This window comes from Prosopis cineraria, unplaced genomic scaffold, assembly GCF_029017545.1.
Source record: "Prosopis cineraria cultivar Desert tree isolate PC_DT_omini unplaced genomic scaffold, ASM2901754v1 PC11, whole genome shotgun sequence".
NCBI classification, from domain to species: Eukaryota; Viridiplantae; Streptophyta; class Magnoliopsida; order Fabales; family Fabaceae; genus Prosopis; species Prosopis cineraria.
In genome coordinates, this window is record NW_026555342.1 from 26277352 (window position 1) to 26301342 (window position 23991).

At 33.1% G+C, this 23991-nt stretch overlaps 1 protein-coding gene and 1 long non-coding RNA gene across 8 annotated transcripts; both read left to right on the forward strand.

The window, feature by feature from the left end:
- Positions 1-360: 360 nt before the first annotated feature.
- LOC129286388 (G-type lectin S-receptor-like serine/threonine-protein kinase At1g11300) lies at positions 361-3606 on the forward strand (the record flags this gene model as incomplete). The annotated part of the gene is made up of 7 exons (XM_054922352.1): positions 361-1426; positions 1525-1650; positions 1790-1956; positions 2387-2597; positions 2718-2958; positions 3057-3207; positions 3298-3606. Coding segments are annotated over 7 exons (2271 nt in total), but the record flags the coding sequence as incomplete, so codon positions are not given.
- An 11946-nt stretch (positions 3607-15552) lies between these two features.
- Positions 15553-21382, forward strand: LOC129285109 (uncharacterized). Of its 7 annotated transcripts, none has more exons than XR_008587079.1 (7): positions 15558-15842; positions 15922-16767; positions 18583-18656; positions 18941-19001; positions 20420-20537; positions 20704-20858; positions 21032-21382. It is a non-coding gene; the product is annotated as an uncharacterized LOC129285109 (long non-coding RNA). The 7 variants fall into 7 exon arrangements; XR_008587082.1 differs by lacking the exon at positions 18941-19001 and having other exon boundaries at positions 15562-15842; positions 15922-16212; positions 16644-16767; positions 21032-21313; XR_008587080.1 differs by lacking the exon at positions 18941-19001 and having other exon boundaries at positions 15553-15842; positions 15922-16212; positions 16446-18656.
- Positions 21383-23991: the final 2609 nt, after the last annotated feature.

Sequence of the window (23991 nt, forward strand, 5' to 3'; positions counted from 1 at the left end):
TAATATACGCTTCTTAAAATCTGTAGTTTTCTTATTAATAAAAATAAAATAACACATGGTAGTTTTTCTTATATTTAAAAGTAGAGGGTACTTTCTCTCACTAACATTTAAGGGATGGAAAAAGGAAAAAATTATGATAAAAATTTAATGAAATGACTTATTAATAGGACAAAAATTTATTCTCTCACTACTTTATAAATAAAACTGGAAGTAATAATCCCTTGAGTGTATAATTCAATTAAAAATACGAGGGAGTACTATGTATTAATATATGTAATTTTGTGTAAGTTCCTGTGTAATGGAACTTTACCGCCCAATTTCTATGATTCCCCAAATTATTGATATGCCCTCGTGTGTTTTTTGGATGTGGCTAACAGAAACAACCCTGTGAGAGATTCTTCTGGGGTTTTCACAATTTCAGAGGATGGCAACCTGGTGGTGTTGAATGATCAAAATCTCACACTTTGGTCATCTAATGTGTCAAACATTCCTCCCGATTCATCAATGGCTCAACTTCTAGACACTGGGAACCTTGTTCTGAATGATAACACCACAGGAAAAACACTATGGGAGAGTTTTCAGCATCCTTCTGATTCATTTATTCCAAAGATGAAACTTGGTACAAACCCAGGAACAGGCGAAAAACCAACGCTTCTTACTTCTTGGAAATCCCCTTCTGATCCATCCATAGGTAGCTTCTCTGCAAGTCTTGAACATTTGGATGCTCCTGAAGCTGTAATCTACAATGGGTCTAAACCATATTGGCGTTCTGGTCCATGGAATGGCGGGGAATTTCTAGGAGTGAATGCTACATACGATAGGTCTAAAGCATATGCTTCTTCAAATCTTGACGGATTCAGTCTAAACGAAGACAATGGTACATATTGCATTTCTTTTGATCTGGCAAGAACTTCTCATTTCGGAGTCTTTAAGTTGAGCTCAATAGGAGAATGGGTTATAACGGGATGGATCAACGAGAAAGAAGTTAGAAGATGGAGGATTCAACACAATGAATGCGATGTGTATGGTCAATGTGGAGAGTTTGGATACTGTAATCCTGAAAGTACTCCAATTTGTAGCTGTTTATATGGGTTTGAGCCCAAGAATCCAGATGAATGGAATAAGCAAAACTGGAAAAATGGTTGTACAAGAAAAGAACCATTGCAGTGTGACAAGAGGATTAAAAGTGGAAGTGAAGATGGGTTCAAGAAACTAGAGAGCGTGAAACCACCAGATTTTGTAGAGCAATTGCAGGTTCCTGATGAAGAAAATTGCAGAAGGAAATGTTTACAAAATTGCTCTTGTTTGGCTTATGCATATGATTTAGCCATAGCATGCATGTTATGGAATGGTAAATTAATTGATATTCGAACATTCGCTCCTAAAGGTGTTGATCTTTACATTCGTCTAGCAAATTCAGAACTCGGTACATCTTGTAATTCCTTCAGTTTATTTTTCCACTTTCCAAGCTCATATCAATCCGATAAACTTGTTTTATTCATATTAATGCACAAAATGTTGCAGATAAAATAGGAGATAAAAGAAGGGACAAGTGGAAAGTGATAGTGATTGCTATTTCTTTAACAATCGGAGTCACTGTTTTTGCGGCATGTTCTCATTTTCTATGGAAAATTGTTGCCAGATCAAAAGGTACATGCACTATATATTCTGGCCACTTTAATTTAAACACTGTTGCACTAAATTATAATATTAGTTTCTAAGTTATTCAAAGGGATCTACGATTAATGATGAGTGGAGTTAATTCGGATTGACATGTTGTTTAATACAGGCAAAACGAATCAAAATGGTCTGAGTAAAAGCATTATGATAAGAGACTCGGGACAAGAAAAACTAGAGGAGCTTCCACTGTTTGAATTTGAAAAGCTTGCAATTGCGACAAACAACTTTCACGGATGTAACATGATTGGTCAGGGAGGTTTTGGTCTCGTATACAAGGTAAAACTGAGTCAAATTAAATATATTCACATATATATATATATATATATTCTCTCCGGAACATGATATAATTTATTTTTTAGAAGCCTTACTTGATTCAAAATATAAAGAATTGGGTAACTTCATAATTATTTTTACTACTATACCCTTACTTTATTTATTACTCTTTTTGAAAAAAGTAGGCATTGAAATTTTAATTGTTATTATCAAGGTCCTTATATAGGATATTTAATGATGGTAATTGAAAAGATGTAAGGGTTTTTTTTTTTAAGAAATTAAGGTTTCACTGAACATTATTTTAGAATCATGAGTTAGTTATCAATGTCATATATTATAGTTCAAAAGGAATATATATATATATTGTGGGTGTATGTAGATGTACATCTACAATTAATAACAGATTCTTTAATTTTTATCCATTTTCTTGTAGGGAGAATTGCAAGATTCACAGGCCATAGCTATTAAAAGGCTTTCAAGAGGCTCTAGGCAAGGCCTTGAAGAATTTATGAATGAAGTAAAGGTGATATCTAAGCTTCAACATTGCAATCTTGTAAGACTTATTGGTTGTTGTATTGAGCAAGATGAAAAGATGTTGGTCTATGAGTACATGCCTAACAAAAGCTTGGATGCAATGCTCTTTGGTTAGTTCTTGTTATTTTCTCATCAAATGGGATGTTTCACTTTGGAGGTTTTTAGATATAAGTAAATATGATTTTGGTTTTGGTCACCTCATGAAATTTTCTTCCTTTCTTCCTCTTTAGATTCAAGGAAAGTAGTAGTCTTAGATTGGAGAAAACGTTACAGCATAATTGAAGGAATTACTCGAGGATTACTTTATCTCCATAGAGATTCAAGATTAAAAATAATACATAGAGATCTTAAGGCAAGTAACATCTTATTGGATGAAGAACTAAATCCAAAAATATCAGACTTTGGCTTGGTAAAGATTTTTAAAGGCAATGAGAATGATCAAGGAAACACTAGAAGGGTTGTTGGGACATAGTAAGTTTCACAATGTCACATTTTCTATGATGATATTTTATTTCATTATTCAACGATATAGTGAAATTAATATGCAAATAATGTGTTTGGAAATATAGTGGCTACATATCTCCTGAGTATGCAATGCAAGGATTATTTTCAGAGAAATCAGATGTCTTCAGTTTTGGAGTGTTGTTGTTAGAAATTGTTAGTGGGAAGAAAAATACTAGCTTCTATCATCAGGAGATGTCCTTAACCCTATTGGGATTTGTAAGACTCATTCACATACAATTTTGATTTTCAAGAGTCTTATGGTGGTGTATATATTTAATGATTATACCATTGGTTTGATATTTGTAGGCATGGAAACTATGGAAGGAAGACAATATTAAATCTCTGATAGACTCGAAAATATATGATCCAAGCTTTCATATGCAGATCTTGAGATGCATACATATTGGACTTCTATGCGTACAAGAACTTGCAAAAGATAGACCAAGTATGGCCATTGTGTATTCAATGCTTAATAGTGAGATTGTGAATCTTCCTTCACCAACACAACCTGCTTTCACAAAGAGGCAATGCACTGTGAATTTAGAATCTTCTCAACAAAGTGATCATGTTTACTCCAATAACACTGTCACACTCACTAAAATTCAAGGAAGATGAACTTATTGCTATGTTTTCAATAAAAGATTGCTATTCATCTTATAAGTTTTTAGTGGGTTGTTTTTTGTTTTGACTATGTTATTAATTGGTGGGTTTTGAAAATTTCTGTCTAATATTCCAAAATATTTAGCCACTCTTGTGTGATTCGTAAATTTTGGGAGCTTAGGATCTATTTTGGAAAATGGCACCCGGGTAGTCAAATTTTAATATAAGGGATTTTTCTATCATTTAAATGTTCTATCAGATACCCCTAGTCCTATTTGATGTGTCCAAAGTGTTCCCACAAGTTTGTGACCCTTATGATGAGATTTGAACAAATTTGAAGACGGTTTTTACCAAAAGCTACACTTTTGCATTTGAGTGTTTAAATTTCAATCAGACTGTTAGATTTTTTTAAAATTTGGATCACAAGTAAAATTTTTATAATCTTCATGTGAGCTTTGGAATCACCTCAATTGAACATCATACAGAGAAACGGTACACTTCGAAAGTTAGTCCAGAGGTGCTGTCATGACAGCAAAGTGGCTGAATTTGTAACACGCAAGAATTTCAGTCCGTCTGTTAGATCTTTTTAAAATTTGGTATGCTAATAGTACTCTTTAAAATTGACATGTGAGCTTTGGAGTTTCTCTGATCGGAGGTTAGATGATGAAATTGTGCACTCTAAAATTTGGTCCAGAAGTGCTGTCATGACAGCAACTTTATCTATCTTGTAGAGTGTCTAAATTCTAATCCAACTGTTAGATCATTTTAAAATTTGGTGTATTACTAGTAATCATTAAAAATGACATGTGAGCTTTAAAATCACTTCGATCGGAGGTCAAATGGAAGAACGGCGCCTCTCGAAAGTTAGCCCGGGAGGGTTGTCATGGCAGCAATTTAATGCTATCATGACCGTATCTTTTTATCCCGCTTTCGTCTAACTTGCTTCTATGTGCTATAGGTAGAACCTATAAATTTTTCTAAAGGTTTTAAATTTTTATTTTGTGATGGTGTATTTGTTTAATGATTTAAATGATTTGTTTTCTAAGTTGGTTTTAGGATCAACTCCTTAACCACACTTAGTTTATTTGAATTGTGTAATTTTTGGATAAAACTCGGGGTAAATGTTACATTTGGGCAGGTCACCTCTCAAATATTAGAGAGCTTAGTGTCACGAGGCTAGTCTTTTGACCCGTGCGGTACTTAAACACTCTTCTTAAAAGTGTAAGCCTAATTTGGATGAGAAGGAGAATGCTCAGCTAAGTTAAGGAAAGGGAAAAATTGACGGCAAAAGATAGTTGAGAAAGTTTAGAGAATGTGAGAATAGTATTACTTTGAAAATCCAAGATGGTTTACAAATGAGGAAGGGTGAGGTATTTATCGACCTCCCTTCGGGACTAGAAAATTCCTACCTCCTTAATGGACGGTGAAGATAAAATCGATCCTATAGTTACAATTGATTCTCTAGAACTCTCTCTTAGATATTTACAACAAATATCTAGATATTTACATGAAAATATCTTGAGGCAATATTAAAATATTAAGGCTAGAGTGGTGTAGATTTCTCTAGAATGTTCTTGCACTCTTAAAGTTATCTAGGAGCCTTCTGGAGGGTTTTGGAGCATTTCAAACATCCTTAACCTCATAAAATATCATGGATTGTGACGTTCTTCCCTACTTAATTTTGCGATGCCCTCGTCGCACCTTCCTCCTTGTAGTGTTGGATTTGGTCAATGAACTACCACAGGAGGTCTTCACATTCCCAACTAGCTTCAGAGTCTGGTCGACCTTTCTACTTGATTAAGTACTTGGTGTAGTTGGGAACTCCTCTCTTTTTGATCACCCTATCAGCAAGGATCTCTTCTATCTCCTTGTCGTATTCAGTAACGACTACTATTGGTGCTCTCTTAGTGATACTTTGAGATAGATCTTCTTCATCTCTACAGTATTTCTTCAAGAGACTAACAAGGATGATAGGATAAATCTTAAGCTTGGGAGGAAGTTGTACCTGATACGCAACCTTTCTCACACATTTGATGATAGGGAAAGGGCCTTCATATCTCCTAACTAAGCCTTTGTGGACTTTGTATAGTGACTTGAATTGATTCGGCAATAACTTTACCATAACTAAGTCACCAACTTGGAACTCAATGGGGCGCCGCTTCTTGTCTACCCACTTCTTCATTTTATGGGAGGCTTTATCTAGGCATGCACGAGTAATATCTACTTCTTCTTGCCATTCCTTAGTAAACTTATAGGCAGCTGGATTATCTCCCTTATATGGTATGGCAAGTGCGTTAGGGGTTAGAGGTTGTTGCCTGGTAACTATCTCAAAAGGGCTCTTACTTGTCGACTTGCTTCGCTACAAGTTGTAAGAGAATTGGGTCACATCAAGCAACTTAGCCCAATCTCGTTGATGAGCCTTCACGTAATGTTGAAGATAAAGCTCTAACAAAGCATTTATCTGCTCTATTTGTCGATCGCTCTGAGGATAAAAGTTTATTGAGAAGTTTAAGTCTATCTCCAAGAGCTTGAAAAGTTCTCTCTAGAATTTTTCAGTGAATTAGAGATCTCGATCATTGATGATGCTTTGAGGAATCCCCCATAACTTTACGACATGCTTGAAAAACAAGCATGTCGCGTCATCAACTTTGCAATCTGCGGAGGTTGATATAAAGGTGGCATATTTGTTGAATCTATCAACCACCACCATAATACTCCCACATCCTTTAGACTTAGGAAGAGCAACTATAAAGTCCATTGAGGCACTCTCCCATGGTCTTTCAGCCACTGGCAGAGGTTCGAGTAGACTAGCAGGATGTTGTTGTTCAACTTTATCTTGCTAGCATACTAAGCAGGTCCTCACATATGCTTCAACATCATCTTGCATATGTGGCTAGTAGAAATGATTTTGTACGAGAGCAAGAGTTCGTGTCATACTTGGATGTCTGGCCCACATGGAATCATGGCATTCTTTCAGGACATCCCTTCGAAGGCTACCCTATTTTAGCACATAGACTCAGTTCCCAATGGTGTAGAGTATTCCATCGTTCACCCAGAATCTTCGAGTCTTGCCATCTGTAGCAAGCTTTACTAAGTCGCTTGCAATAGAGTCTTAAGACATATCTTCTTTAATTCATTCAAGGAAGTCATTCTAGGGCATGCTTGTTGTGAGAGTAGCTAACTCAACTTTTTTGCTCAATGCATTAGCTACCACGTTTGCTCTACCTGGCTTGTACTCTAACCGTTAGTCAAACTCAATAAGAAAATCCTGCCAATGAGCTTGCTTCAGGTTAAGCTTCTTCTGTGTCTAGAAGTAGCTCATGGCAACATTGTCTGTCATTATAGTGAATTTACTTCTAAGTAAGTAGTAATGCTAGCTCTATAAACAGTGGATGATAGAAACCATTTCTTTTTCTTGCACCATGTAGCATCTCTCTATGTCATTCAACTTACGGCTCTCATACATAATAGGGTGTCTTTCTTGCATTAACACACCCCCTATTGCAAAGTCTGAGGCATCAGTGTATACCTTAAATGACTTGGAGTAGTCAGGCAAGGACATAACAGGCTCTTGCATGACCATCTGCTTTAGTTTTTTGAAAGCATCCTGGCAATCTTGTGACCATTGCCAGGATCTATTCTTCTTGAGTAAATCTATTAATAGAGCAGCAATTGTTGAATATCCCTTAATGAACTGACGATAGCAATACACTAGACTAAGAAATGATTATAGCTTCGGGACCTTGGTAGGAGGTTGCCATTCTTAAATGGCTCAAACCTTAATTAGGTCCATCATGAGCTTCCCATCCTTGATCTTATACCTCAGGAAGTCCACCTTTTGTTTGGCAAAAGAACATTTTTCCAACTTAATGTAGAATTCGTGATCAGAGAGTATCTAGAAAACTTTCTTCAAGTGTTGAGCATGTTCCTCAAGGGTTTTGCTATACACCACGATGTTATCCAAGTATACCACCATGAACTGGTCCAAGTAAGAGTGGAACAACTTGTTCATGAGCATGCAAAATGTTGCTGGGGCATTCGTTAGTCCAAAGGGCATGACAAAGAATTCGAATGCCCCATATCTTATCACATAAGTTGTCTTCAACTCGTCACCTATGGCGATGCGTACTTGATAGTACCCTGATCGAAGATCAAGCTTAGAGAAGTACCTGGCCTTTCCAAGCTGATCAAACAGGTCAGCGATCAAAGGTATCGGGTACTTGTTCTTAATTGTAATCTTATTCAAGGCCCTGTAGTGGATACACATCCGTAGCGATCCATCCTTCTTTTGGAAGAGGACTAGGGCACTATATGGGGCCTTGGATGGTTGGATATATCTTGAATCAAGGAGATCTTGTAGTTGTCTCTTTAACTCAGCAAGTTCTGGAGGTGACATATAGTAAGGTGCCAAGGCAAGTGGTTTGGCACCAAGCTCCAACTTGATTTAATGGTCTACCTCTCTTCTGGGAGGTAGTTTCTTAAGCAACTCATCCAGCATGACATGCTTGTACTCCCATAGCACCTCTTGGATATAGGGTGGCAAGGCTTCTTGTGGATTGGTTGTGCCATCCTCTTCCTTAGCCAATGAACGTACGGTGGCAACATAGCCTTTTAAATTCTTGAGACCCCTCTTAAATTACAAGGCAGAAATCATAAGTTTAGATTTCTCCAAGCGCTTCAAAGGGATCACTCGAATCATGTTAGAGTTGATGATCACCATAGACTTAGCTTCAGGAATAGGAAAGGCATGTACTTTGTAAAAGAAAGCAAGTCCCAACACAACTTTAAAATCATCTATAGGGACAATAGTAAAGTCTAGCATACCTTGCCAATCCCTAATCTTCACATCTTTAGTGATCCCAAGGACTCGTTTAGTTAGGGAGTTTATCGCCTTAATGGTACCTTCTACCTTATTGAGTTGGATGCCTAATCTTTTCATTTCCTCGACCTTTATGAAGTTGTGAGATCAGCCTGTGTCGAGTATAGCAAAGGTAGTCTTGCCTTTGATGGCAAGATCAGCATAAAATATACCCTTCTCTTCCTTCTTAGATAGAGAAAAGAGTCTAGTCAGTGCATTTAAGTGTTGAAGGGAACCAAGGTCAACCTGTGGGTCCTTGTCCCGCCTTTCCTTCATTTCAGCAACCAAGGCATTTATAGCCTTATGGTTGGGGCAGTCACAAGTCCAGTGTGGACCATCGCATATGAAGCATGGTTTCGGTGGCTTTGAGGCATCCCGCTTGGTTAAGGACGGCTTATCCTGTTTAGAACTTCCATCAGAGGATTTACCACCATCCTTATGGTTAGAATTCTTCTTTTATCCTCCTTTGTCTCCCCCATTCTTACCAGGATTAGACTTCTTAGACTTGGTAGAGTAGTCAATTAGGCACCCAGCAGCCGCAATTGCCTCATCTAAAGTTTTCAGCTTATGTCTATCGAGCTCTACTCTAGCCTAGTCTTTGAGTTCATCTATGAAGTGAAAAAGAGCCTTCTTGTCAGACAAGTCGTCGATCTCTAACAAAATGGTAACAAACTCTTTGATGTAGTCAAGAATACTACCAGTTTGTCTCAACCTACAAAGCTTACCTAGAGCCTCTGTCTCAATGTTATGGGGAACAAAGTGCTTGCAAAGTTCTGACTTGAATAGCTCTCATGTGTTAAGAGTGCAAATGCCCCTTCTCTCGCTCGACATGCTTTTTGTGCCACCATAGTTGGGCTGCATCCTGAAGGAAAGTTAAAGCATTGTTGATTCTGATCAAGTCATTAGTTACTCCTACGGCCTTAAAGTACTGTTCTAGGCTAAAGAGGAAGTTCTCCACAACTGTAGCACTACGAGCCCTATTGTACATTATTGGCTTGGGCATTTTCAGACCCTGAGAAATGGTGTTTAAAGTACTACCACTAATAGGGTTACTTACACGCCAATAAGATTCCCACTTATGACAAATCTCATCCATTTGAGAGTGTAGACCTCACAACTCATCCTTGACATACTTGTGAAGGTTGGTGAGATCATGTGTAAGGGAACAAATGTCCTTCCCCATATCACAACCAAGTTCTTCAATCATTGACTTGGCAGCACGTGTGACCTCAGCATTCTCTTGGATGAGATTACCGAGTTGATCATCGAGTTCCCCCATAGTATATCTCACATTTTCCATGTGAGATTCCAAGGTAACAACACAAGGTTTAAAGGACTCACCTATAGGAACCTTGCTCCTGCTTCGCTTGGACTTAGTATGAGCTTGCTCCTCTTGTACACGAGCTTGCTCTTGTACTTCCACGCTAACAACGTTTCCTTCCTCGGTTGTCATTGTGCAATATCTTCCTTCAAGCATAATGGTAGAACTTACTCTGCTACCAACTATCACGAGGCTAGTCTTTCGACCCGTGCAACACTTAGACACTCTTTTTGAAAGATGCTAAGTAAACCTAATTTGTATAAGAAGAAGGATGCTCGGCTAAGTTGAGGAAAGGGAAAACTTAAGGGTAAAGGATAGTTGAAAGAGCTTGGAGAATGTGAGAGTATGATTGCTTTAAGAACTCAAGATGGTTTACAAATAAGGAGGGGTGAGGTATTTATAGACCTCTCCTTGAGTCTAGAAAATTCCCACCTCCTTAATGGATGGTGGAGATGAAATCGATCCTACAGTTACAATTAATTCTCTAGAACTCTCTCCTAGATATTTACATGGAAATATCTAGAGGCAATATTAAAATATTAGGGCTAGAGTGGTGTAGATTTCTCTAGAATGTTCTTGCACTCTTTAACACTCTTAAGGTTATCCAAGAGCCTTCTGGAGGGTTCTAAAGCATTTCGGATGTCCTTAACCTCATGAAATATCAAGGATCGTGACATTAGGCTAGTCTGGTCACACGAACTTAGTCTTCTTATGATTATAGCCATGGAACTCAGTTAGAAGGAATAAGGAGGATACAAGGGGTAAATGATCATGCATACTTATATATGTGATAATGTGAGTTTGAATGTGGTTTACTACTTACAAACCTTAAATGCTTTGTTGATTTATGTTAGAAGTTGGGTATTTCTTAGTTATTGAAATTTTTATCTTACTCCCCATTGTTAAACTATTTATAGGTGATGTGTCAGGTCATGGCAAAAGGAAAGAAACCATAGACATACAATTAGAGCAATTAATTGTAATGCCTTTATTTATCTCACGTAGAGGATTTTGGTTGTATAACTTTATAAATGTTGCTAATTAGGGGCTCCTTATGTGTAATATCCTATATTTTAAATCCTATATTAAATTAATTTAACAAAAGTAATTAGGTAAAATTTAGTATAAATGGGTTTATTGATGATTAGTTATGTCTAATGGGTTGTCTTGATATGGATAAAGCCTTTAAAATCAAACTCAAAGGAGATTTAGGTCACCTGGGCCCAAATTTGAGGGACAATTTAGACTAGCCTATTTAGTGCGATGGATGGTCAAAATTTTTAAGTGATCAGTTGCAATTCGTGAACTATAAGAGAAGAAAAAGAGAGAGAAAAAGGAGAAAGGCAATGGGAGATCAAGTTTTGCTATATTAGGACACACTTTTAGGGTTAATCTAGAGGAATTCAAGCTTCCACACTCAAAGTAATCATCTCCCTCTCTTCTTCCATGCGTTTTAGCTTGGGTTTCTTTATGGGAATGTTGATTTCGAACCTTAGGTTATGGAACTAAACCCATTGGTCCTAATTGGACTAATGGGAAATATTTAACCTATCTAAATTTAGTTTTAAAGATTTTACAAGGTTATGAGTTTGGGTCTTGAGTTTTGATAAGTAAGTATATTTTCTGTCCAATTGGGGGAAGGCCAATTGTCGAGCTCCTGTCTATAGCCAAATCTTTGGCTAGAAGGAAGCCTTTCACCCTAGGAACAATGCTTTTAAGAACCGTCTACCACATGATGAAAAATGAGCTAAAAACATATAAGTACTTCGAGAAGCTCCCTAATGGCCTTCAGTTTTTCCAATTGTGGGGTTTAACCTAATTTCTGGAGCTACTTCCAACACCACAGACTTATTTGTATTGCTGTGTGGGGCACATCCATTGTGAAAACTCCAGGGACCCTTTATCAATCATTTTAGCTGCTCAAGATCCCTCTCAACTCTGTTAGACATTTCTTTTTCCTACCGACAATCATGTTTGAGCAGGAACCAAGACTTCAACAAATTGCAAGCCAATATCTTTGTGCCTTACACTAACTCCCTCCTCCCCAACTTAAATATAATTCTCAATTTGTCCCCCTCCCATGCATGTACCTATTGAAGAAGAGACATGCAAACAGATCTTATATATCGGAACCACATCCCATGAATGGAATACTAATTAATAATTATGAACTAATTTGTTTAAAATTAAAAAATAAGTTGTTTTAGATAATTTAGAGATTTCATGCAAACAAATTTATGTTTAAGAATACTAATTATGAGCCCATTTATTCAAGATTAAAAAATAAGTGATTTTTAGATAATTTAGAGATTTTATTTAAAAAAAATTTTAATTTGTAGAGATTTTATAAGAAGATAGCAAACATTATTTTATGTTTGGTTATAATAATAAAAATAATTATCAGTTATTTATTGATTTATAGTATATGATTAATTTTTGTTTTATAAAATAATTTATTACTTAATTCTCTTAAAATTTCATGAAATCTTTGTGTATTGTTGTACTCTTATGACATTCTTTCTTATCTACTGCTTCATATTATTTCTAGAAGTTACACAAAATAGCTTTTCAAAATAATTAAAAATCTAATTTTTAAAAGTTTAAACGAACATTGTAAAATTTTATAAAATAAATTTTTTTAACAAGTAAGTGATTTTTTTATGGAAAAAATTAAGCTGAAACAAATTAAATGGGCCCTATATCAATATTAATATTGCACGTTCAAATTGAGTTTACTTAAAATAAATAAATTGAAATTTTAATATTACATTATTCAACCTAAATTTGAACAGTTCAAATGGGATTCCACTCTGCGTTCGCATTCGAGTCGCCAAAATCAATCATGACTCTCCATTTCAGCCTAAAATAATTTCTATCATTCGTACAAATTAATTTTTAAATTTTTGTAATGTTATATTTATTAATATAAGAAATTTTAATATTAAATTTGAGTTGTCTTTAGTGTTCATTAGGGAATAAGCACCATAATACTTATCACTTCTTACAAGATTTGAACCATTCAAATTTAAAATTTATTTTTATTTTATATTTTTTTAAAATAAAGTTTATAAAAATATAAAAAAATTTAATAAATTTGTTCATTAACAATCTGGCCAGCATAGATTTAATCTAGATAATCCAATTTAATATTAAAAAACGTATAATTTTACAATTTAACTATCCAAATATATTCTACACAATTCAGATATAATTTAGATAACCTGATTTAATATTAAAAATTTATAAATTTTATAAATTAATCATTTAAATATACTCTAAATATTACAAGTTTCATATTAAATTTTTTAATTAATAAATATAATATTAAAAATATTTAAAAATTAATTTAAATAAATAACAGAGGTCATTTTAGATTGAAATGAAAGGTCAGGATTGCTTCTGCCTGATAAAGTATAGATGCTAACGCACTCCCCCCTCCTCCTCTTCATCCTCACAAGTTCCTGTCTCCATTGTTCACTTGGCCAACCTTTTCACGTAATTATATTAGTTACTTGCAATGAAGTGAAAGACAATACGGACAACGAAAGTCTCGAGAGGGCCATAAGTCGAACAAAGACCATTCAAAATTGCAATGTGTCAAAGGTACGATACTTTTCCTGCCATATGAAAAGAACAAAGTTGCTATACGTTTCATGGGATCAATGGAAACTACTACAAGTGGCCAAGTCCCAGTGCCGTATTGGAATGGATAGATATGATTGAATATGGAGAGATATGTTAAGATAGAGTAAGGAAAAGATCCAAACCCATGCCATATTATACATGGAAATGTACACGAGATGACAGAAACAATGATACATAGCGAGCATGCACGAGAACTAATATAACTTTTAATCTCTTTGTTTTGAGTGGATTATTAGGTCAGTTTTTTTAATTTAAATTTTATCATTTTAATCCTTAATGTTTCGTAAACTTATTTAAATAGTAGTCATTAATCCTATAAGAGAAATCAACATTGTCAAATTACACTGACATGGCTAATGGAATGATGATATGGCAGTCAAGTAGATTAATCAAACAGGAAGCAATTAATAATGCTGACTTGGATAAGGGGTAAAAAAGCAACATGTTCAGGAAAAAAGCTACTAGCTAGATTAAATTAGGAATTACTCCATCTGAATTAAAATATAAGCAACTTTAAAAAAAAAATCTGTATGTCAATAAAGTTCATATTTTTATAAAAATATATATTGTTTTTTATCCTTAATCACAATTATCAATGCACTTTATGATGGGTAAGAAATAAATTTACCTAAAGATCTAAGTTAATAAATATAAAAAGTAAAATAAATGTGCAAGATTGGTTATACTTTGAATTAAGATTAGCTAAGAAAAATGTTTATATTTTGGACTTGATTTACACGTTAGTTTTGTTTATAACTAATTAATTTAGTTTGTAAAACTTAAAAGACTAACTTTATAACTAAAACAAACGTTAGAGATTAAAATTGATGGATTAAATTGAAATTTCCTCAAATATAAAGGATCCAAAGTTGCATTATTTTAAAAAATAAATGGCCAAAATTTAATGTCGCATTTATTGATATCTTCAGCCCGGGATAAATCCATGACCAACGCTCTGATACTGATTGCCTTCAAGATTTTGTTTATTGCATCAATATATTATAAAAATTTATTTCAAAAAGTGATCCTTATGAACGGTAATCAGGGGTATTTTTGGAATTTATTGAACATGTAAAATTGGGAACACTCCTCTTCTCTCTCAAAATATGAAGCACGTTAGGGGCATTTCTGGTTTAACACACTTTATTAGTAAAAAGTGAGAAGTATATGGTGTAGATTTTGAATGAATCTTTTATCCTCTGATTCCTTCAATTATCTCGTCTAAAGCTAGCATCCCTTATACTCTAGTAAAAATGGAGGAAAGTGATATTGGTCTGTTTACGAAGTCTCTGTACAAGCAATAATGCACTCTCATTTACCCATTCCCAAAAGAAAAAAAAAAAAAAAAAAACTAGCGTCTCCACCGCCTCGTCACATCTGTGCCTTTGGAATCCAATCCAAAGGCATTGAAGGTGCGTTTGATTTTTTTTCGTTTTATATTCAGAAAGTAAAATTTTACTTTTAAAAAATTAAAAATTATTTGAATAAATATTTTATAAAAAAATACATTCTGAAAATACATTCAAACAATAATTGAAAGTGAATTTCTAAAATATAACTATTTAAAACTTTTAAAAAGTGAATTTAAAAAGTAAGATGTTATTTGACCATACTATCCTAAATTTAATCTTTTATTCTTTTATTTAAAAATAATTAATTTATTAAAAATATAATAATAATAATTAGGTATCAATTTTTTTAGTATTATAAATTAAGTAATTAATCATGTTAATTTTTAACATTAATGTATAATAAAAATTACAAATCTTTATTACATCTTTAAAATTACAAATTAAAAAATACAAATAACTAAAGATTAAATTTTTAACATTATAAATCAAAATTTATGTTATTTAAATCTTTATTATATTTTTAAATATTTTAAATATATTATATTTATATAATAAAAATTATAAATCATTATAAATTAATATCTTTTTTTATAATTATACATTCAGAAGCACATTTTATTATCATAAATCAAATAACTTTTAATATATCAAACTAACTTTTAAAAAAATATATTTAAATAAAAATTTTATTTTAACAACTGATTTTTATTAAGTTGATTTTCACACTTTCATCATATAAATTTTTGATAAATTAAAAATCAAGCACATTAAGCCTCCACAAAACGCCATCGCCCCCTCTTTCCTCCCAACCGACAATTCTCATTTCGTTCAATCCGACGACACTCTCGTGCTCAGCCACTTTTCATAACCAACTTCTCGACCTCTTCCCCCTTTCTTCCTAAGTCTGCAACCATCGGCCATCGAATCTCCATCATCTCCTTCTTCAACCTCGTCTGTCCTTGCTTTGTCGCTTGACAAATGGCTGCTTCCAACCTTAAGCCTTCAGCAAAAGATCTTCCTTACTGGTTTTCCCAAGTGTGTTCAATCTGTTGACCTTCTGGTGTTTGATGCTCAGGTCAGTTCCTACTTTCATCATTTTCTTTTCCAAACTAGATGACCTTCTGGTGTTTGACGCTCAGGTCTGTTCTTTTTAGAGAGTCTGCTTGATTGCCTCGACCTCTCCAATGATTGTACGACTCTAGAGATTTCTAACAGAGTGGAAGCCTCAAGATTGGTGTGCCATCAAAGGGCTCATTCGAGACCCACACCTAATCCTAGCCGCTTAACAGAAAAATCAGCCTAGGAAATGTTGAGAGATTTTAGGGTTGATGGAGACGAGAGAATTGCTAGCAGAAAGAGCTGAGAACTTCCTGATTTCCTTGAAGCAGAGGTTCTTAGGTTTAACTCAAATCATCCTAGACACCAGCAAGATCCAATGCAAAAAGGTTCCGACATAAATTGTCGATGAAAATTGTTTTTTCTTTATTTAAAACAAGATCCATCTTTCAAATTTCAAATGACTCATCTTGAATAATTTTAGGACATAGGCAAGTCTCACTTAAATGTTCTCTCATTGGTATTGTCTGGCTCTGTGGCCTTTGATTTGTATTTAGTCACAAAGGGTTTCTTGTGGCTTTTTGTGATATCTTTACTTGGCTTTTCCCTCTCTTTGTTGTAGTTCTTTGCAAGAATCTGCTTCGTGGGTTCTCCGTCATTTTTTGTGGATGAAAACAACATTTTTGAATTGAGTGTCATGATAATTTGATAGTAGACTTCATTTTTTCACTCCTATATTTTAGTGAAGCATACCTAAGGTTCTTTGGTGTTTTTCTTTCGGCTACAAGAAAGAAAGGAAGATGATGGAGTAACTTTATAGGAAAGAAGAATGGGATGTGAAGTTTCTTCATTTGACTTCTGAGATTGGCACGAAGGAAGAAGAAAATGTTAAGGCTTATTACTTTTAAGTTGAGGAGTAGATTCACCAGGCTTATTGCTAGAAGGTTTGGTTTTGATCAATACGCCATTCCTTTGGTTTTTCTTGATACTTTCTTTGGTTTGTTTCATTGGTTGCTGATGGTTTATCAAGATTTTTTGTCAGTTTTCATTTTCATTTTTTTAGGAACTATAGTTCTTCAATTATATAAGTAACATAGTTATTTATACTGAATTTCTGTCATTTTTCTCTGAATCTGGTCTTTGCTATTTTATTTATTAGTCAAGCTGTAATGCCTATTTTTGTGGCAACCAAATTGGTGTGTTAAATTTAACGCCATGATTGAGGTCAACTTCTTTGTTCTTCCAGTTCTCTATGGTAAATCTTGAACCTTCTCTCTCATTGTGACATTGTAGCTCAAATTTATCAAATGTAAAAGCTGAAGCAAAATAAGTCCTAGAAGCTGGAAGATTATATTGTATTGTCTATGGAGTTCCTTAACCTTTTCAGGCTATTTGAGAAAAATATTATATATTGTGAGTTCAACTATAATTAATGCATGTTCTTGCAATGGCCTTTCAAATAATGAATTTTACTTTGGAGAATATCTATGATCATTTCAAAAAACCTAATTTTTTGTTATTTATAGACCAAGTTTAAAATCTTTAGATACCAAGGGAGGCACCAGTGAGAAGAGTGGAACATATAACTTTGAGTCCGATTAAGAGAGGTAGAGGAAGGCCTAAGAGAACACTCTTGGAAGTTGTTGAACGTGATCTCTTAATTAATAATATTTCGAAAAGCTTAATAAATGATAGAGCACAATGGCGTCTTGCAATCCATGTAGCCGACCCCACCTAGTGGGATAAAGGCTTGTTGTTGTTGTTGTTGTTGTATCATTGTCGATGGTTTGACAAAAAGCTGCCATTTTGTTTTTTTCCCCATTTGTTAGTAGGGCCATGCTATGTAGCACATAATCATTTTTCTGAGTGGCTTTAGTAAATGGAAAACTTTATATATCTCCATTTTGGTGATATATTGTTTTAACTTTTGATTGTGGCTTTCCAATTACATGGGAAGTCAATTTTCACTAAAAAAATTCTGGATTGTTACACTTTCAATCTAGAAAAGATGAAACTTTAAAAGGTTATGTTAGGGTGATGAGTGGTTACTATCAGATCAAGTCTCAGGCTTCTTTTACTTTCTAGGGTGATTTGTTATGCCCTCGTGAGCTCTCATAAATGATATTCATTTCTTTTTTGTTTTGGGAAAAATCTATTACTTCTTATATGTTAGCTTCGAGGTAGCAAGACTACTCAAGTTCTTGGAATTGGTGAGATAAGTTATTAATGAATCTATAAATATATGTGTACAATTTTTCTTAGATAAGTTATATCTGTACTTTCATACTGAAAAAAAAACAGTTATATATGTACCCACTTTCATCTAATGATATCTGCTATAGAAGTGCATGCTTTCACTTTCTTTTGTCAAGACAGATAAACTTAAATGGCATTTTCGTGCAATCTTAGTCTGGTAGCTTTCCCTTGGGTCTAGGACAACATGCTTTTGGTTTGTCCTGTATGGGTTTGTTATACATTTCATTTCATTTGACTATGTTTCACCTTCTTGGAAAAGGAGTTGTTCTCGAGGAATCGATTTTGCATTGGTATGTTTTCAGTTTTTAGCCTTTGCATTTGTTATTATAAAGCAGCTTGACCATCCCTCCTCCATTTCCAAAAGAGGTTATTATTAATACCTGTAATATTAAGGACAACTTCCATAGGAATACAGGAGAATGATGCTATCTTTGGTATGGGATTTGTTTTGGAACTCATTTACTGTTGCTTCTTAACTATATTGATTGATTGCTATTTACTAGGTAAACCGTACTTGCTGGTCAAACATCTAGAGGTCCTACCAACTGTCATGCTGCTGCAGGCTATCAATGAAAAAGTAAAAGCATTTTGTATTCTTCTGCTTCTGCTTTTTTTTTTTTTCGCTAATATTTTTTGCCTTCTATAAAAGCTTTTTTCCTGGTGCCACATTGAGCTTTTTGACGACTTCTTTTCATTTATTGATGTCGAATCATATATTCATGACACACCTATATACTAATGTATAAGCTTTTCAAATTTCTTACTGCAATGTTTCAGCATAGATAATAATATGTAAGCTTAATTTCCTCTACGCTTGCTGTCACTCAGCAGTACAACTTAATGCCTCTTCTCTGTGATCAGAACTTCATTGGGACTTGGGAGCACGTTAAAACATGAGTAAACAGAGCTTTGCATCTCCTTGGTGAGGCATGTAATTTTAGCTCGAAAATAATCTTATATTCTAACCTAAAAGAGAAGCTTTGCCAAACAAACCATCATGGGAAAATAATTTATATTCTGATGATCTGATCCTAAAAGAGAAGCTTTTCCAGGAAAAAAAAATGTCCTATCTCTTTTTTTTTAGCTAAAAATAATCTATATTATGATCCTAAAAGAGAAGCTTTGCCGAACAAACCATCATGGGAAATCACAGTTGTTGTGATACCTTATGCATCTTGATTTTATCATTGTTTATACAACAACAACAACAACAACAAGCCTTTATCCCACTAGGTGGGGTCGGCTACATGGATTGCAAGACGCCATTGTGCTGATTTTATCATTGTTTATATTGCTTAGATATTTGTTTGGTCTATACAAGGGGGCTTATAATTAAGATTTAAGATAGATGTTTTTTTATGCATTTTAACACTCATTCTAACTCTTTGTTTACCTGGGATTTTTCTTTATTCTATTAGTAAGTATGATTTAATATTTAGATTTATCCCTCCAGCTGGCACTAATGTGACATGTTAAGTTCTGAATATGGAAGTAAAAAGATTGCTTGGTATAAAACAACCTCAAATCTTAGCGACACATAAACTTGGAAAAAAAAAGTCTCGACTTTAAAGTCTCACCTATCAAAAAGAAATCTGCTGCAGCTTTCAACTGTAAAAGGCTCCACACCATGCTTACTTTTAATTATGTTGCATTGGATATAGTCAACACTGTTTTTTCTCAAACTTTTCAGACTATGCTAAAAGAGATTACAATAGGTAGATATACTATGCCAAAAGGACAAAAAACTATTATCCCAAGTCTATTTCATTACCCGTTTTAGCCCTTAGATTTGTGTTCAGTTTATTGTAGCTAAGTATTAGGAGAAAGAGTTTTCTATGATTTAACCCTTAGATTATCATTTGCCTTGAACTCTTTTTCATACAATAATGTTTTTTCAGCATGATGGAGCTCACTTATGAATTTTTATAAGAACATTTTCAATTATCTACTCTCTATATATCCCTCATTGATATTGATGTCTCCATGACAATAGTCCATGGATTAACTATTTGTAATAAAATATAATGAGACACCCTTGAAGGGTCTTCATTAAAAAAAAGTAAAACATACGTGATATTCTTGAAAGAAGTATCAAAAAGATTAAAAAGGGTCTCAGAATTCATATGTACTTATCAATATTAGTGGGAGGCGCTCAGTCTCAAGTCTCCATGACGCCATATAAAAAATCCATCTACTTTATATCTATCAGAAATTTCTAAGATATTAGGGTATAGAGAAAAGAGATTTGACAGCACATGAATTTTGTAGCTATCTTTTGAATAGCTGAAAAGGAAAGGACATCTTGGTTGATTTGGCTTGATCAATAGCTATATTGTGCAGGTTCAGTTGATCAGCTTCATAGGTTGAAAATGGGGCAGCATTTGCTTCAGTTGATTAAAAGCCACTGAAAGAAGCAAGCTGTTATTCCTTAATATTGTTAAAGCACAGACCATGACAGGTTAGCGCAGTCTCTGTGTGTGTGTCATAATGTCCAGTTCTGACATTCATTGGGCTTGAAATTTTTTTGGCTACAGCTTTGAAAAATTTGAATACGCAGCTTTGTTATGCTTCTTTTCCTGCCCTTTTTTGTATATTTGCTTTAACTACTATACCTTCTTTTTCAGCACCGTCCATGAGACAAGGTTTCTTGAGGTTGACAACATGAACAATCTGGTTTCATAGGTTGATTAAAAGGGGCAGCATTTGCTTCAGTTGATTAAAGCCACTGAAAGAAGCAAGCTGTTATTCCTTAAATTTGTTCAAACACAGACCATGACAGGTTAGCAAAGTCTGTGTGTGTCATATTGTCCAGTTCTGAAATTTATTGGGCTTGAAATTTGTGTGTCTACATCTTTGAAAATTTTGAATACGCAACTTTGTTATGCTTCTTTTCCTGCCCTTTATATATATATATATATATATTTGCTTTAACTACTTTACCTTCTTTTTCAGCACCTTCCCCGAGACAAGGTTTCTTTGAAGTTGACAACATGAAGGATCTGGTTTCAAAATATCAACAGCATCAAGATGCCATTGTTGATGGAGTAGAGTATGAAGGCGAAGAACATATTGACATGAATATGACATCAATGGATGGAGCTGTCTCCATCTTAATCATTCTTTCTTGTGAGCTCTAATATCTTCAATTGAATTTGTTTTATCGATTTAGATATACATATAATCTTTTGATTAATATATATTGTTATACGATTCATTTTCTAAGGTTTGTGGTAAGTCTTGTATTTTAAATATGATGTGATCTACGACTCCAATTCAAAATGAGTATTAAGGATGATAAATTTATAGCTGGGGAGTTTGGATTTTAAAATTAAGATAGGCTTCAAGGGTAATTTGGAATGTTTAGAATATCAAAAAAAAAAAAAAAAAGAACAGAGATGAGTGATTATATAATTTTATTTTCAAACCTTCTCTGATTTTAATTATGGTTGTTACTTTCAAGGCCTTTCGTATGTATTTTTTTGTTCTCATTTCATTAAATTTAATGGATGAAGTTATTTTCAATTAATTTGTTGAAGTAAACTAATAGTTCTCTACATTATCAAGTGAGATTAGTTTGTTTAGAGATTTGATGTCTGGGTCTAAGGATAAAGTTAGCCTCATTATTTTATTTTAATTTTTTTAGATAGAATAATATATATCTTCAGCCTTAATTGAATTTTTTTTTGGCAATCTTTATATAACTAAAATGAGAGTTCACCCCCCTTTTGTGACTTTTGACTCCTGTTATTTTCCATTTAGTTTGTTGATGTAGCATGCAAACCTTGAATTACTTGGTCAGCTCCAAACTATCAAAAATGTTCTTTAAAGAGGGATTGTAAGTGTAAGTAAACAACTTGACATGGAAAGTATTAGGCTTCTAAAAACACCTCGGTTGGAAACTATAATGCATTAAGATTTAAATGCTCTATGACACTCTTCTCATAATTTTTTACCTTTTTATTGAAAAATTTTTCATCAACTATTAACCAGCATTTATATGATTTTTTTTAATTTATCTCACAAAACATGGTGAATTATGTTGACTCTAAATGCTACCATAATTTGTATATTTGGTGCTCTTGCTAATATTAAAATAGATCCCCTTGCTAATGTATGTTAGCTAAATTGATGATAACCAATGTTTTGGGACTTGAAAAATATAGAGTTCTAATTTTTTAATAACATTAAAGAATATTAGCAAGAAGTACTTGCCAAGTATGTTCTAACTCAACAGTCAAAGTAAATTAAAACTCTAATCAAATATGCATTTTTTTTTTTTTTGGGAATAGCCTAAGCATGTTTACTTCGAAGTCTTAATTGCATCCATCAATAACATTATGGGTTTGTGTGTATATGGCTATTGCTATGCTCATGCCTTCTACAAGTTTTTTATCATTTTATTTATATAGATAAGTTTGATTTCATTGCCTATTAAATATTCCTTTTATATATAACTTGTATAAAAAATAATTTTTTTCATAATTTTACGAACTATTAAATATAGCACGGGATAATAAAAGCTAGTTGTTTAAAAAACTGATTGGGATATCGGTTGATCCTGCAAGAAAATTGTTAAAGCAGTCATTGAACCAATATATATTATTCATAAATCATTATTCCAAAACAATTATATATCGACAGTTTGAATGGACAAACTAGTAATTCCCTTTTTTTCAAAAAAAAAAATACTTCTTATATTGAAAGGTCCTTTAAATGAGCAAATTATCTTTTAAATTTTAACTCTAATAGCACTATAGATCTTGAATTTGCTTTATTTTGCAAAGCATTTCTATAATTGTTTAGGTCATTGTTTATAATTTTGAATCTTTTTTCATAATTTTTGTCTTTTTCTATCATTTTTTAGTCAAATAACAACTAAAACTAACTTTTGTTAATAGTAAGGTTAAAATCATACTTTTTTAAAAAATTGAGGGAACAATATGTATAATAAATTAGTTTAAAATCTATGGTTTTATTAGATTTAAGGTTTAGGGAGTGATTTAATCATTTACCCTTGTTCAAATTATACTCCTTTCGTTCTAAATTATAAGATATTTTTAGATAAAATTTTACATACCTATAATCCTTATTAAATACACTTAACAATATTATTTTTCAAAGTAAAAATCTAAAATTTCAAACACCCTTCATTTAATAATCTTAAATCCACACTTAATTAGTATTAAATAGAGAGAGAGAGAGAGAGAGAGAGAGTAATTTTGATAAACCTATTTAATGAAACCTTAATCTTTCTAAAGTGTTTTATATTTTGGAATAGCAAATCTTTTCCAAAAATACCTTATAATTTGAGATAGATGGAGTACAATTTTCCCTTCATTAATCCTATTTTTAAAACCCACAAGCATACATTAAAAAATAAATAAATTACACAGATATTTCTTGAGGGATTTGTTCACGTGATTAACTGAACAAAACTTAGAAGAATGTTAAATTATTAAATGTTCAACATAAATCGATATTCTTATAATTATTATATATTAAATTATTAAATTTTAAAATTTTCAATTATTCACTTAAAAATCATAATCATTTTCAATTATTAAAAGAGAATATTATACCTCAAAAAAAATTAAGATATCATATGCTTCTATTTAAATAGTTCAGTTATTAACAAGTAAAAATATCTTTAAATACTTTAACAAAAAGCATTAAGACGAATTTGTATTTGTTTTGAAGACATGCCACTACTACAAAAAAAAAAAAGTATATAAAATGATTATTTTTAATAATATTAAATGATTATGAATCATTGAATAATCAAGCACTTCATATTCCAAATGCATATATTTAATAATTTTTAACTGTTGAACATTCTTAAAATATTCAATGGTTTTTTGACAAAACCATTGAATATTATGTAAGTATTAAACAGTTTTATCCATATAACTATT